General features: G+C 35.5%; 1 protein-coding gene across 1 annotated transcript in view; it reads right to left on the bottom strand.

Moving 5' to 3' along the window:
- Positions 1-16,732, bottom strand: part of CTNNA3 (catenin alpha 3) — a 1,614,209-nt gene that overhangs the window by 1,561,810 nt on the left and 35,667 nt on the right. The window contains exon 2 of the mRNA XM_060034928.1: positions 7,201-7,305. Within this exon, the coding sequence (XP_059890911.1) occupies positions 7,201-7,299 (99 nt within the window). The 5' untranslated portion in view covers positions 7,300-7,305. The remainder of the gene's footprint in view (positions 1-7,200; positions 7,306-16,732) is intronic.

The raw sequence follows: 16,732 nt of genomic DNA, 5'->3' as shown, positions 1-16,732 counted from the left end.
CTATTGGGCATATACCCTGAGAAAACCATAATTCAAAAAGAGACAAGTACCACAATGTTCATTGCAGCACTATTTACAATAGCCAGGAAGCAACCTAAGTGTCCATCGACAGATGAATGGATAAAGAAGATGTGGCACATATATACAATGGAATATTAGCCATAAAAAGAAATGAAACTGAATTATTTGTAGTGAGGTGGATGGACCTAGAGTCTGTCATACAGAGTGAAGTAAGTCAGAAAGAAAAAAACAAATACTGTATCCTAACACATATATATGGAATCTAAAAAACAACAAAAATAATGGTTTTGACAAACCTAGGGGCAGGACAGGAATAAAGATGCAGACGTAGAGAATGGACTTGAGGATACAGGGACGGGGAAGGGTAAGCTGGGACGAACTGAGAAAGTAGCATTGACATATATACACTACCAAATGTAAAATAGATAGCTAGTCAGAAGCAGCCACATCGCACAGGAAGATCAGCTCGGTGCTTTGTGACCACGCAGAGGGGTGGGATAGGGAAGGTGGGAGGGAGATGCAAGAGGGAGGGGATTTGGGGATATATGTATACATATAGCTGATTTAATTTGTTATACAGCAGAAACTAACACACCATTGTAAAGAAATTATACTCCAATAAAGATGCTAAAAAATAAAATAAAATAAAGGGGAGGCATCCCTTAAGAAATGAGGGAAAAAAATGTAGCTTGAGCAGGAAACGAACTTTTGTTAAGCCTCAGAGATTTGGAAGTTGTCTTATCACAGCATAGCCTAGCTTATGCTGACTGATAAAAAGTTGAGCAGATACTCTTCAACTTGACCCAATGAGTATTATAGAGTACATAAAAACCATTCCTAAGGGACTCCAAGAAATAGATGTGAAACACTATCGAAGTAGAAACCTTGAAAAGGCTAAGAGGTCCTATAAGAGTTAGAGGTGGGAGCCAGAGGAATAATGTTTATTACTATTGATCTAACTCTATATTCACCACTTGAAAACATGGGATATATTTACATCAGAAAATATATTTGAATCTTCGCCCCAAAAAAGATCTTCTATCTCATAGGAGATAACATTATAAGGAGCTTGTTATTGTTCGTATCTTAAAGTATTTTAAATTAATTCTTCTAGCTCACATTCGACATGAATCTGACACATAGCAACTTATATTTTGTGGCAAATAAGATTATAGACAGTTCCATTATGTAATGACTGTAGCATGATTTAAGCAGTTTATATCTCCTTCAGAGAGTATACAACATAGAGATGTAAATTCTTTTCATTGCAATTCTGCATAAATAGACTTTCTGCAGTGCATTGCCAAACTTGGATCTTGAAAGTGATAAAGTACAGATGCCTACAGTTGCAATCATAAAAATGTAATTGCTGAGAAAAAAATTATTTCTGATCCATTGGAGGAATTTATTACAGAGGGATGAAACTGTGTAAGTTATCACACACAGAAAATGAAAGTGAATGATTGAAATATATCCCAGGCTGAACATCCCTGCAAAATGACCTAGTGATTTACCTGTCCCCAAGAGAAAAAAAAATAGATTAAAGATAAATCAAGTTTGGTGGGGAAAACTCTGGTAACTATAAAAAGAGCAGAATAAAGATTTATGAATAAATGAATTTAGAAGTCAGAGTGACATAACAGTATCTATGACTAATTACTCCAAAAATTAAAACATAGTTTTGACTTTGAGTTATATACAGAGATGGTAAGTAATTTCTGTGAAACCTTGAAAGCAAAGGAATATAACATGAAGATAAATAATGATGAAAGGTGAAAAATTTTTAATGGGGTTACTAAACTGATAATATTATCTGGTGGCATTATGAACTTAAAGATCATTGAATTCTTTTGGAATGTTTTCCACTATAATCAAAGACTATATGACATGTTTAAAATAAACCATGTAACTATTTCAAATTAAACACTCTCTGAAAAAAAGGAATATGATGAGATATTTAGTATGATGCTATTCTAGGAAAAAAACCTTTAATATAATTTAATGGAATTTTTTACTTGTATTAATAGGTAATACATGATCAAAGTGACAGATACAAGAAGGTTATGCATCAAATCCAAAAAGGTTAGTTATTTTAATTTAATAACTTTGAAATGTGCTGTTTTTTTATAAGGAGAAACCCATTATAATGAAAATCAAGAGTGTATGCAAATAATTTTGATGTACAAAAAGTCTCCTTTATGAGATAGTTCCTGAAAATAGTAAATATTCTATAAATTATTTACATTTTTAATTTCATTTTACTTGAGTATTACTAAGATCTAGAAACTTTTCTTCTGAGATATTGGTGAAGTAGTATACCAAACTTCCTTGAAGATAAAATTAGCACTTACACTTTCATGTAACTGAGAACTATCTGGCATACAATAAGTACTAATTTCTCTTCCCCTGACTCATTTACTTGCAGATCATGAAAAGTCTGAATCCAGGCATCACATTAAAAGCCCTCTAAAATTAGCATAATCACACTTTTCAAAAGAGTTAAATTTCTTCTAATCAAGGTTATCTTCACCCTTCAGGTAATTTTCACCCTTCTAATTTTCTAGGTGGATTCAATAAATGTTTATAGATTAAATAGTTTTTAAACATGCCAGAAAAATACACCTATATTGTGAACAGCATACTCTTTAATGTGAATTTACCGAGAACACTCTCTATTGACTGCTGTATCAAGGTACTTGAATAAAGCAAAATACCTATTGATTTCATTTAGAATATAAAAAGTAGTTTCTCCATAATGATACTTGCTCTGTTCCTAAGAAATATGTCAGCAGCCTTTGTGATTAACAAGTCTTAAGTCCAGCTCTAATGTTCCATAGTTATAGTACAAATAAGGGTTATGCAGTGGCATTAATGTACTTGGCCTTTACCAGCCATCTCCAAAATGAAGGTCATTTCCCCACCCCACCCCCAGTAATTGCACTGGAACAAAATCTGAAATAAATTGTGAGAACTCGCTTAATACCTTCTCCAAACTCTTCCAAAAAATTGCAGAGGAAGGAAAACCCCAAACTCATTCTATGAGGCCACCATCACCCTGATACCAAAACCAGACAAAGATAGTACAATAAAAGAAAATTACAGACCAATATCACTGATGAATACAGGTGCAAAAATCCTCAACAAAATACTAGCAAACAGAATCCAACAACACATTAAAAGGATCATACACCATGATCAAGTGGGATTTATCCCAGAGATGCAAGGATTCTTCAATATATGCAAATCAATCAATGTGATACACCATATTAACAAATTGAAGAAGAAAAACCATATGATCATCTCAATAGATGCAGAAAAAGCTTTTGACAAAATTCAACACCCATTTATGATAAAAACTCTCCAGAAAGTGGGCATAGAGGGAACCTACTTCAACATAATAAGGGCCATATATGACAAACCCACAGCAAACATCATTCTCAATGGTGAAAAACTGAAAGCATTTCCTCTAAGATCAGGAACAAGGCAAGGATTCCACTCTCACCACTATTATTCAACATAGTTTTGGAAGCCCTAGGCACGGCAATCAGAGAAGAAAAAGAAATAAAAGGAATATAAATTGGAAAAGAAGAAGTAAAACTGTCACTGTTTACAGATGACATGATACTATACATAGAGAATCCTAAAGATGCCACCAGAAAACTACTAGAGCTAATCAACGAATTTGGTAAAGTTGCAGTATACAAAACTAATGCACAGAAATCTCTTGCATTCCTATACACTGATGATGAAAAATCTGAAAGAGAAATTAAGGAAACACTGCCACTTACCATTGCAACAAAAAGAATAAAATACCTAGGAATAAACCTACCTAGGGAGACAAAAGACCTGCATGCAGAAAACTGTAAGACACTGATGAAAGAAATTAAAGATGATACCAACAGATGGAGAGATATACCATTTTCTTGGATTGGAAGAATCAATATTGTGAAAATGACTACACTACCCAAAGCAATCTACAGATTCAATGCAATCCCTATCAAATTACCAATGGCACTTTTTATGAAACTAGAACAAAAAAATCTTAAACTTTGTATGGAGACACAAAAGACCCCGAATAGCCAAAGCAGTCTGGAGAGAAAAAAACATCACTGGAGGAATCAGACTCCCTGTCTTCAGACTCCACTACAAAGCAACAGTAATCAAGAAAATATGGTACTGGCACAAAAACAGAAATATAGATCAATGGAACAGGATAGAAAGCCCAGAGATAAACCCACACACATATGGTCAACTAATGTATGACAAAGGAGGCAAGGATATACAATGGAGAAAAGACAGTCTCTTCAATAAGTGGTGCTGGGGAAACTGGACAGGTACATGTAAAAGAATGAAATTAGAACACTCCCTAACACCATACACAAAAATAAACAAAATGGATTAGAGACCTAAATGTAAGACTGGACACTATAAAACTCTTAGAGGAAAACGTAGGCAGAACACTCTGACATAAATCACAGCAAGATCTTTTTTGATCCACCTCCTAGAACAATAGAAATAAAAACAAAAATAAACAAAGGGGACCTAATGAAACTTCAAAGCTTTTGCACAGCAAAGGAAACCATAAACAAGACAAAAAGAAAACCCTCAGAATGGGAGAAAATATTTGCAAATGAATCATCAGACAAAGGGTTAATCTCCAAAATATATAAACAGCTCATGCAGCTCAATATTAAAAAAACAAACAACCCAATCCAAAAATGGGCAGAAGACCTAAATACACATTTCTCCAAAGAAGCCATACAGACTGCCAACAAACACATGAAAGAATGCTCAACATCATTAATCATTAGAGAAATGCAAATCAAAACTACAATGAGCTATCATCTCACACCAGTCAGAATGGGCATCATCAGAAAATCTACAAACAACAAATGCTGGAGAGGGTGTGGAGAAAAGGGAACCCTCTTGCACTGTTGGTGAGAACGTAAATTGATACAGCCACTATGGAGAACGGTATGGAGGTTCCTTAAAGAACTAAAAATAGAATTACCATATAATCCAGCAATCCCACTACTGGGCATATACCCTGAGAAAACCATAATTCAAAAAGAGTCATGTACTGCAATGTTCATTGCAGCACTATTTACAATAGCCAGGACATGGAAGCAACCTAAATGCCCATCGACAGACGAATGCATAAAGAAGATGTGGTACATATATACAATGGAATATTACTCAGCCATAAAAAGGAACGAAATTGGGTCATTTGTAGAGATGTGGATGCATCTAGAGACTGTCATACAGTCAGAAAGACAAAAACAAATACCGTATATTAACGCATATATGTGAAACCTAGAAAATGGTACAGATGAACCGGTTTTCAGAGCAGAAATTGAGAAACAGAAGTAGAGAAAAAACACATGGACACCAAGGCGGGATAGCAGCAAGGGGTGTGGTGTGATGAATTGGGAGATTGGGATTGACATGTATACACTGATGTGTATAAAATGGATGAGTAATGAGTAATAAGAAAAAAAATTTAATTAAAACAAACAAACAAAAAAAAACCTTCTCCAAAACACTTGGTAATATATATGAAAAAGCATAAGAATTCTCTTATCTTGGCCACTTACTTTTACATTTAGTAACTAATCCTAAGGAAACAATTTGAACGGATGACAAAAATTTATGTACGAAGATGTTCAGAAGAGCATTATTTATAATGGTAAAAAACTGAAGCAACCTAAATGTCCAAAAACGAGAGGCTACTTTAAAAAACTATGGTGCAGCCATATAAAGGATAATTAAACAGCAGTTTTGTTAAATCTCATTCTTACAAAGAATGAGGAAATTATTAAAATATTTTAAATATAAGAATGAGATAAAAGCTATAATGAGATAAAAGCTATATATACAGTACCATCTCCACCTTGTACATATATATATGCTTTATATATTTAAGATATATCTACATTCTTTAATATTATAAAGTACTAAGAAGATAACAAAAATCACCCATTATTTTACTGTACTGGAAGTACATGCATCACAATATTAATGTTTACCTCTTACTGTTAAAATTGTATTTTTTTATTTTCTGCTTTTTCATTGGGTTTTTGTTTTGTTTTGTTTTGCTTTTCCTATTTTTTTAGTGAACTCTATTAGAAAAACAATGAACATGTTTGTTTGTTTCTTTTTAACATGAGACCATTCTGTGGGTAGCTAAGATAGGGACTTCAGTGGAGTCTCAGAATCATCTAATATCAATTTCATACCAGATATTAGTGCCTTTTAGATGCCAAAGTTCATGACTAAGCTATCATCAGTGAGGCACTTGTTTTGAATTGTCTTTCCAGTAGGAGATATCGACTGTGCTAAGTAAAAAAGTGTACAAAGCCTATTCTCAGAGCTACTCCCCTCCCCACCATCCACCTCAGAAAGAATACAAGCAGATTTTTAAATTATCAGAGGTAAGGTCACTATTGATTCTCACTTAAGAAACCCTTGAGTACTTCAAGGCCTTAGAAAAAGGGACAATTTGTCTTAGGATGTATGACGTAAGGTGGCCTAAAGGGAGGTTTCCTCGCAAATTTTGGGTTAAAAACAAGAAATTTAAATCTATATTATAGTATAAGTTTCTTAAAGCTCTGCTTTAAGAAAAGCCAATGAATAAACTCTGGGCTTACGTAATAAATAAGTCAGAGAATCATTATGCATATTATCAAGGAATTATTTACTTTATGAAAGACTTTATCACAGAATGCCTTAAATCTCTGCTTTTCTCATACATTTTGGTATTTCAAAAATAATTTCCTATTTGACAAATGAGCCACCATGTACTTTGGGGCAAGTTACTGAAATTCTCTAGGCTGTTTCCTCATCTATGTAACAAGGATGGTTTTAATCATGCTGCCTGCCTCACTCAGTTTTCATGACTATCAAACAAGATAATTTACATAAAGTTACTTTGAAAATTTCATACGCATATTATTACTTCTGTTGCTTTTAAAAGAGAATCTGGGGAGGAGCTTTCAGAATTTTATCATTACTATTACTAAGTACATACTTTTGTACACTTTAAAAACATTTTGAAGGACAATTTTAGATAACATATTCATTCTACAAAAATCAAATCTTTCCTTAGTTCATTATCTATTTTTCCTATGTTTTTAGTTCTTTTTCAGTTACTACATGTTGTAATTTCCATGGTATTAATACCTGGATTATGAGAGGCTCCAGCAGCTTCTCTACGGTGAATGTCTGGACCTGCAGATCCTGAGGATTGACATTCAGTGTGATTGGTGTTTCAGCTGACATGACTGCCTGGGCACAAAAACAAAAAGACACTTATTAATAAAGAAAAATACCTTCTAAAGGAAAGCACTAATGAAAATCATAGTGTACATGAGATTAGTATTCAAGCACCTCCTCCTGCTATCAGTTGTAGCCCTCAGAGGACCAGGGTGCCAAGTCCACCTACAGAGAAACAAGATATTCCCCAACTGTTCTCTGAGGTCATGCTTCTGGGCTTAGGTCCTCTGACAAATTAATCTACGCTAGTATGTTCATGACTGAAATAATAACCAGCCAAGGTGACTTTGCATTTGATCAGGAGTCTTAAGTGAAAAAGAATGGCTGAGTTGGTGAGACATATCTTACAGCAAGCAAGTGCTTTGACTTCCATGAACTCATAGCACTGAGACAGCCAGAGCCCATATTTTGCCTATTGTTAATGACAACTCAGATGAGGAATCAGATAGGAATTTGGAAGACAGGTGCTACGTCTCTACAGGTGCTATGTCTCTATTTGTCTGGGGAACTGTTTGAGGGTTTTGATTTGGAGAAGAAAGTTTGGGGCAATTTACTTTCCTGTACAGAAAAAAAACTAATATAAATTGGCATTGTTATTATAAAATGACAAATCTGAGAAGGCATTGATATTTGAGCAAGACAAAATAAGAAAAAAATTGCAAGCCATTCTTTAAGACATGAACATTAATCTTAAAAGTCGATGCAGTGAGATTTTCGCATAAGAATACATATATATATCAAATGACCATATGTGGAATTTCATAACATATCCAAAGTAACACATCCGCCGTGAAGACTATTACCCAAATCACTAAGCCCACAGATTTGTATTAACTTGTTCACAGTCAATAATCACCCAGCAAGTATTTACTGAAGGCTCACGGAGATAAACAGTAAGAAGCACATCTATCCTATATATAACTTAGCCTATTAAAAATAAACTTAGAGTCTACAGGAATGTGTGTTACTATCAATGCACAAATCTTTCCATTTAACTGTTACCTATTTTCTTTCAAAGTTTCCTATACTTGCAGGCTAAGAGAACATAAGAATCTGCCCCTAGAAAATATCTTGATATTCCCTACAATACTCATTGAAACTAAAACAAAAAAAGAATTAGAATGCATTACTTTTACTTTAGTTTCTCTATTTATTATTTTAGATATAAGGGCAGATAATTGTTTTGTTTTTAGTTGACTGGTTGATTCTATGAATGGACTATGGATGGATAGATGAATGAGTGAAAGAATGAATGAATGAATGAGGACACATTTTCATGGTGTCTCTTTTATCCAGAATCAGTCCTTTTAAGACTCCTCTCACTCTCAGTGATTCTAGGAAAGATGATTGTTCTTTTTCCTATACCTATGCCTCCAACCTCTAAGGGAAATCAGAATCTCAGGGTAGGGCCCATGTTCCCTCCCAACTTCTTCCCCTGAGAGTCTACCCCCATTCTCCTCCAACCCTTTCTCCACTCCCACTGGTCTAGTTCCATAAAATCAGCATATCTTTGCTCTTCAACCTCTCCCACTCACTGGACCCTTCCCCTGGATCCATAAATGTGTTACTGTATATAACCAAAGATAATAATGATGTCTTTGTGTACATGTAACTGAAAAGATCAGTGCTTCACCAAGGCCTTTCCACACCACATATCTGATACATGTGCAGAGAGAGATGCACAAACAGAACCACCCTATAACAAAAACTCTTCCTTCTTGGATCTTATCTTAATGTAATCTAATTCTTAGATTAGTAATAACAATTTTTTTAAATAGAGACAAATACTATAGAACCTAGAAGTCTTACTGCTCTCCAAATATTGGGCTGGCCAAAAGGTTTGTTCGGTTTTTTTCCATAAGATGGCTCTAGTAGCACTTAGTTGTCTTTAACTTCATTCAAAACAATTTTGTTAGATTGTATGTGACAGCCGTCGTATCAGCGTGCATTTAAAAAAGACATCAAAATTGAGGAATTTTTGTGTAGCCATTTTAATATTGAAGATGGAAGAAAAAAGGCAACATTTTCAGCATGTTATGCTTTATTATTTCAAGAAAAGTAAAAACACAACCGAAATGCAAAAAAAAAAGATTTGTGCAGTGTATGGAGAAGGTGCTGTGAATGATCAAACATGTCAAAAGTGGTTTGTGAGGTTTCGTGCTGCAGATTTCTTGCTGTACGATGCTCCATGGCCGGGCAGACCAGTTGAAGATGACAGCGATAAAATAGAGACATTAACTGAGAACAATCAATGTTATACCACATGGGAGACAGCCAACATACTCAAAATATCCAAATCAAGTGCTGAAAATCATTTGCACCAGCTTGGTTATGTTCATTGCTTTGATGTTTGGGTTCCACATAAGTTAAGCAAAAAAAACCTTCTTGACCATTTTTCCTCATGCAATTCTCTACTTAAACGTAATGAAAATGTTCCGTTTTTTAAAGAAATTGTGACCAGTAATGAAAAAGTGGATACTGTACAATAATGTGGAATGGAAGAGATCGTGGAGCAAGCGAAATGAACCACCACCAACCACACCAAAGGCTGGTCTTCATCCAAAGAAGGTGATGTTGTGTATATGGTGGGATTGGAAGGTAGTCTTCTATTATGAGCTCCTTCTGGAAAACCAAACAATTAATTCCAACAAGTACTGCTCCCAAGTAGACCAATAGAAAACAGCACATGATGAAAAGCGTCCAGAATTAGTCAACAGAAAGCTCATAATCTTCCATCAGGATAACGCAAGACTGCATGCTTCTTTGACGACAAGGCAAAAACTGTTACAGCTTGGCTGGGAAGTTCTGATTCATCTGCTGTATTCACCAGACATTGCACCTTCAGATTTCCATTTATTTCGGTCTTTACAAAATTCTCTTAATGGAAAAAATTTCAATTCCCTGGAAGATTATAAAAGGCACCTGGAACAGTTCTTTGCTCAAAAAGATTAAAAGTTTTGGGAAGACGGAATTATGAAGTTGCCTAAAAAATGGCAGAAGGTAGTAGAACAAAAGGGTGAATATGTTGTTCAATAAAGTTCTTGGTGAAAATGAAAAACGTGTTTTTATTTTTACTTAAAAACCAAAGGCACTTTTTGGCCAACCCAATATATGCCACATGGCTACACTCCATGATTCTCTTACTGCAAAAATGGATGTGTGAAGTATTCTTGAGAATAATAGGAATCTGCCAAAGACTGTTCCCAGTGACTTACCATAGAAATTTGTACATAGTCAAAATAGTGAATTTCAAATATGCTTATAATCAAATATACTCATAATATTTATAATTCTTTCATGTGTCTTCAGCAAAGTTTGATATTAAAAACAAAGATAATTATGCTGAAAGTTTCAAAGGAAACAATTATGACAAATCTAATAATTTAAAGCATTTAAATACAACTATATACTCCAAAATTGACTATACTATTAAAAACACTAATACATATTAATCACTTTGTGTATAGTATCAAAATATTTTCTAGTCAACTCAGGAAATTGATTTGGAGATCAAGGTAATAATAGGCAGAAAACTGTAGAATTTTGCAAATGAAGTCAAAGCAAGGTCAAAGTCCGACAAATTGTTAGACCTCTTGTAGCAATAACACAATGTGAATCCAAAACAAAAATTCTACTAGGGTGTGGATATTATACCCCAAGGCGTTTGCATTTTATAATCCACAAAATTTTAAGAGTTAGAAAGTACCTCCCAAACAATTCAAGGACACCTCCTACAGTGTCCTTCATTTCAACAATGTACTGGGCTTGGATGAATAGAAATGAGATGCTCACTATACCATTAGATGCCAGTGATTACTTTTATAAAGTTCTTCCTTACGTTGAGTTGAAATCTGCCACTTTTCAACTTCTATCCAACAGAGACTTCATAAAGTAGGAAAGGTACAGGTTGGGAGACAGGCAGACTAGATTAAAATCCTAGTTTTCAGAATCAAAGGGAGGAAAACAAATCTCTTGACAGCAGTAATAGAGGTCTCTAGGGATAGTCCTTAAGGCAGAACAAAGTACCCATGTGGATCCTTCCCGTCTCCCCAAGTTGTCTTTGCCCATAATGCCTGAATTTTCTTTACTCCACTTTATTCCTTGCTTTAAATTGAGCTTACAGCAATTTTAAATTCATTTAGTTAACAAGCATTTCATTTTTAAATGCAGTTAACTCTGAGAGGTCATGGGGGACACACATTCAATCATGCTTTGGAAGAGTACATGAGACCAAGGTGATGTGTCCTCCCAGAACCCATATGTACCCTTTCTGACACACTCAGGATATCCAGTACCCCCAACTCTCTGCTCAATCAGCCCAAGCCTACTTCCAGTACCTATGCCAGCCTCTTCCTGCAATCCATCCTTCCAAGAGTGAATTACAACATGCCCATCCTTACACCTGAGAGGTAGCCAAGAGGCAGCTGTTTGCTGATGAGTATGTATGGAGCTTGGACATGCAAGCTGGGCTGTCCACTTGCATGTACCCAAGGCCTCTCAAGTGCAAGACAGAGCCACAAGTGGAAAGAAAAGGAAGCTGACCATCAAGGTCAGGGGTGAGCTCCCCATCCACCACCTCATTCTAACAAGAAATTTCAAAGAGTACAAGAATTCTAAATACAGATCTATCCTTCCAGGTCATTTTGAAGGTATATTTCTCAAGGTAGAAAGATAGGAGGATAGAACCTACTTTAGTAGCTTGTTAGCTTGACTTGTAGCTTTTACATATGTAAGTATGGTATGCAGGCCTCCATTTTATACTTTCAATCTGCTCACTACAAATGTTAAGGATCAGCCTGCCCAAACTTTCTAGAACTCCATATCACCAAGTTCTTTCTTTTTTTGGTCAGATTTGCTCTTTCATTGTTTCCTCAATCTTCTAAGACATGCAGTTGACACAGAGGTAGGGTAAAAAGTCATCAGTTCTTCCACTTTTAGGAGAAGACTTCCAAGCTTCTATAACAAAATTACTTCTCTTTTCCTCTCTTTTTTCCCCTCATTCAAATGCTCTCTGTTATTATTTTTTCCTTAAGTTTATAGGTTTCCATGCAAGAGTATATGTATATTTCTTTACTGTTTTATTAAAATTATTTTTGTGATCATTCAACATTACATTCATGAGAAAATAAATAAGTATATAAACAATTTAAATACTCAAAAACACAACAAAATTCATATTGATGACCTGGGTGGTGGCAGCAGAAGTGTACAGAAGTGGTCAGATTGTAGATATATTGTGAGCCAATAGGAATTCCTGACATATTGAACACAGGATAAAAAGAACGCAAGATATCTTTAAGTTTTTTGTCTGAAGCAACTGGAAGGATGGAGTGGCCAGTACCTGAGGTAGAGATTGCTGCAGAGAAGGAACAGGAATATGAAGAGCCCAGTTTGGGACATGATAAATTTGAGATGCATATTAGACATCCAAGCGAAGATGTTAAGTAGGCAGTTGGATATATGAGAGCAGAGTTTGGGAGAGAAGTCTGGGATGAAAATACAAATTTCAGAGTTGTCAACATAAAGGTGGATGGAATGAGACAACCAAGGAGGAAGTAAACAGGAAGAGACAGGTCAGAGTGAAAGGACTACTGTGAGTCAGCGGAAATATAGGCAGTGGTACTCAGAGGTTTATAGAATTAAGATTAGCCTTTGAGGGACTTCCCTGGTGGTCCAGTGGCTAAGACTCTGCACTCCCAATGCAGCAACCCCTGGTCAGGGAACTAGATCCTACATGCCACAATAAGAGTTCTCATGACACAATAAGAGTTCACATGCCACAACTAAAGATCCCATGTGCCGCAACTAAAGATCCCATGTGCCGCAACTAAGACCCAGCATAGCCTAATTAATTAACTTTTTAAAAATTTGCCTTTGATTGAACTAGTAAAATATGGCTCTTCTGGCAGACCAGTTAGAAAAAGGGTAAACATAGCCCAGTAGGTATTAGCAGGAAGGCCCCCAGTTTGTCCAGCAGAGGGAGGGCTAGATTTCAGCTCCTCTAAGCCCCTCAGCAGGGCAATATGCAGCAGCCAGTGTGAGACAAACTGCTGCTCCCCTACTCCCATTGTCTGCTTTATAAAGATTCCTAAATTCTCCTACATTTCATCACCATTGGATCTCAGTAATTAAGAGCACTGGCTTTGAAGTTGGACTGCCTGGGTGAGAATCTAGGCTGTGTTCCTTGCTCACTGGTGACTTTAGACAAGCTAGTAAACCTCCCTAAACATCAATTTTATCATCTGTAAAATGAGAATAATAAGAGTACCCTCTTCAAAAGGATCTTGAAGATTAAAATTAAAAATCCATATAAAAGTCATAACTTGACCCATGCTTCAGACACCTACTAAGGGCTGAACAAATATTAGTTGATATTATTACCCCCTTTTCAACAGGAAAGCGGAATCTACTTGTCTACATTTAGGTTAAACATATCTCTTTCATCTATAGAGCTTGTAATTATTATTCAAGAATGCAAGAATGCTTTCACTCTTAGTTCCCATAACTAAAGGGCTTAAAACAGAGCTTCCCTCTGGTGACTCATTTCATTGGATCTCTTGACTTCAAAATCTAAGGCATATTTCCTACATGTGCATTAATTAGAAATGCAACATGCCTAAATACTCTTTAAAAAAAAATTCCTAATGCATAACAGCCTCATAAAGGATCTTGAGCCCTTTGAAAGTAATTCCAGAGTGATACATAAAAGGTATGCACTAAAGTTAGGGCTACAATTGTTAAATGCACTACATGTCCAGATCCCCAAGACTCTGAACTTTTTATTTCCTTAACTTCCAAGAATTCTGGGTTTCAACACGATAAAAAAAGTTACATTTCATAATAAAAAGTAAATATCTTTAGCATGTGAAATTCAAACTTTCAAAAACTTCTTGGAAGCATTTGAAGTTCTTTTTAACAACTTTTGGATAGTCATCTTACTGATGTTTTTTGAAAAATAATCAAATTGAGCTCCTCCCCCCAAAATTATGAGTTTTATAGATTCTTTATGAGAAGACTCAAATTAAATTAAAACGTTTGCTTCCTCTGTTCATAGTAACCAAAATAAAACTTGTTTCCCCACACACAACCTAAATGACAGCTGCAAAAAAACGTCAGAAAACAAACAAAAAATCCAAAAGACTGACTTAACTAATATGAAATAAAACAAAGGAAAACATCAGATTCTACTTATATTTAGGTCTTATATCCTTCTTGTAGTGAATGGCTGGTCAAGTCTAATGGCCCTCCAAAATAAAGCAAAACGTTGTAATTCAATTTCTGATTTAACTGAAAAGTAACATTGTATATAAGAATTTTATAAGATGACCTTATTACCCCTCTTCTGATAACACACCTTTTATGTTATTTTATGAAATGCCAGTTCACACTAAAAGCTCACCCTGCCTTTCACAATGGCACACATTTTCAAAATTGCAGGTATGAAGAAAGGACAAAAATGCCCCATGGTTATTCTGTGTAGCAATGCCTTTCAATTTAAGGACATTTTGTACCATATAAAATTATACCAGAACTGAGATCCTATCTCATATAAGCCCAGCATAAATGTTACCCACCTGTTATTTAAAAAGCCAAACAACTAAATTAGTCCAATTGAAGTCTAAGAAGAAGATAATCTAGCGTGTGAAAGCTCAGAGAAGCTTTCATTGAATCACCCACAACAAGAATAACCTTCAGCTATAAGCATCAAGTTTAAGCAACCAGGGCAGAAGTAACATGCCCTTCATATACACCTTGAAAGTGACAGTAGCTTTTGTTGCTGCAAGTCCAGTGGGCCTATGGGTCAGTTCCACTCCATAATATTATAAGACAGCTCAAATATATGTGAATTCTCCTAAGGTCTGGTATTTTTGAAAAGCAGAGAACAAAACAGAAAATAGTGAAAGAAGTAGAATTCTTGTCAACCTCAATTTGAAGCAAAAAAATTCCCATTTCTTCTTTGTTCTCTGATTACCTAGAAATAAATAAGAGCCTGCTTATCATAATAGCGAAAATAAAACCAAAGTCTTTGAAAACACTACATTCATTTTTCTACAAATCTATTAATATACTGGGGGAAACCAATAGTATATAACTGTTTTGAGAACTTCAGCTGCTTCTCTGACTCCTGGTTTTCCATTCTTCCATATTCTCTGAAGAGAGGTTTTAAATCTGCCAGAATCTTCAATCTAACTGTCCAAGTTCACTATTTTACCACTAGTTTTCAAAATTTTCTCCAGGAACTCTAGCTATATACCTATTAACCCTATTTAACCATTTCTCATCCCACATGCTAAGTATTCTTTCTATAGTAAACAAAAGACTTTCTCCTCTGGCTTCAAAATACCGCTTTCTACCCTTCTGTCATTCTTTCCCAGTATCTTTTACTAGCTCCTCCTTATCTACTAACTCCTGTTAACTAGGGGTCTAAACCCCAGGATCCATCCCTTACATGCTAGTGTCTGCTCCACACTATATTGTTCTTTCAGAACAATCTCATCCTAGAGTTTCAGTTCAACTTACAGCCTCTGATTCAACAGTCCAGACCTCTCACCTGAGCTTCAGAGCCCCCAGATCCACACACACACACACAAGCACATACACACTCATGGTAGAAGTAAGCAATGCTTTACTCTGTATACTATACAGAACTCTAAGAGAATCACCATCATCTCCTAGGATTTACTATAAAATATGGTAGAATAAATACATGTTTATGTCACTTACTTCCATCAAAACTAATGGAATACAGAAAAACTCAAAATCAAAATTTCCTCCACCTTCAAGGAAACTTGGCATTACCCCAAATTACGAATAAAGAAATAAAATGAAATCTTGACTATTTTTTTAAAAAGGAAAGTGAAAGTCTATACACACCTCAACAGGAAATAATTTTCTCTAAAAGTGCCACGACCCTGAAATTCCTGTCCAAGCGTCCTTTGATTAGAGAATTAAGATGTAGGGCATGGATAGGTCCAGTAATCAAAGGGGATATCCCTATTTGAAAGACCCAGTTTGATATTGTAGAATCACAAAAGTGAGAAGTCAGGATTAGCACGATGACATGCCATTTCTGTCTGTGACTAAGCCCAGGTAGCCAGGGGAACTGCTAGAGGTCAAGTAGAGTCAAGGAAAGAAGGGACGTTAAATCATCAGCTCACAGTGCTAACAGTCTGTGACTTATAGGACTTTACCATGAAGCACACTGAGTTTTGGAGCACCAAACAATGAAAGGAAAATGTTCCTAGGAGCAAAAAAATAACAACTTTGGTAAGAAAGTAAAAATTGCCAACAACCTCAACTCACTCCCGCCCAAGCCTGATCCTCCCTACACTGTTCAGTAAATGTCTGGTGGTACACAAATATCAGTAATGGGAACACTACATAAAAAGTGCCAAAAAAAAAAAAAAGAGAGAAAGAGAGAGAAAGAAGAAAGGAGAGG

This window comes from Delphinus delphis, chromosome 16, assembly GCF_949987515.2.
Source record: "Delphinus delphis chromosome 16, mDelDel1.2, whole genome shotgun sequence".
Classification (NCBI taxonomy): Eukaryota; Metazoa; Chordata; class Mammalia; order Artiodactyla; family Delphinidae; genus Delphinus; species Delphinus delphis.
Note: the sequence above shows the minus strand (reverse complement) of the source record. Positions and strands in the feature narration are given on the sequence as shown.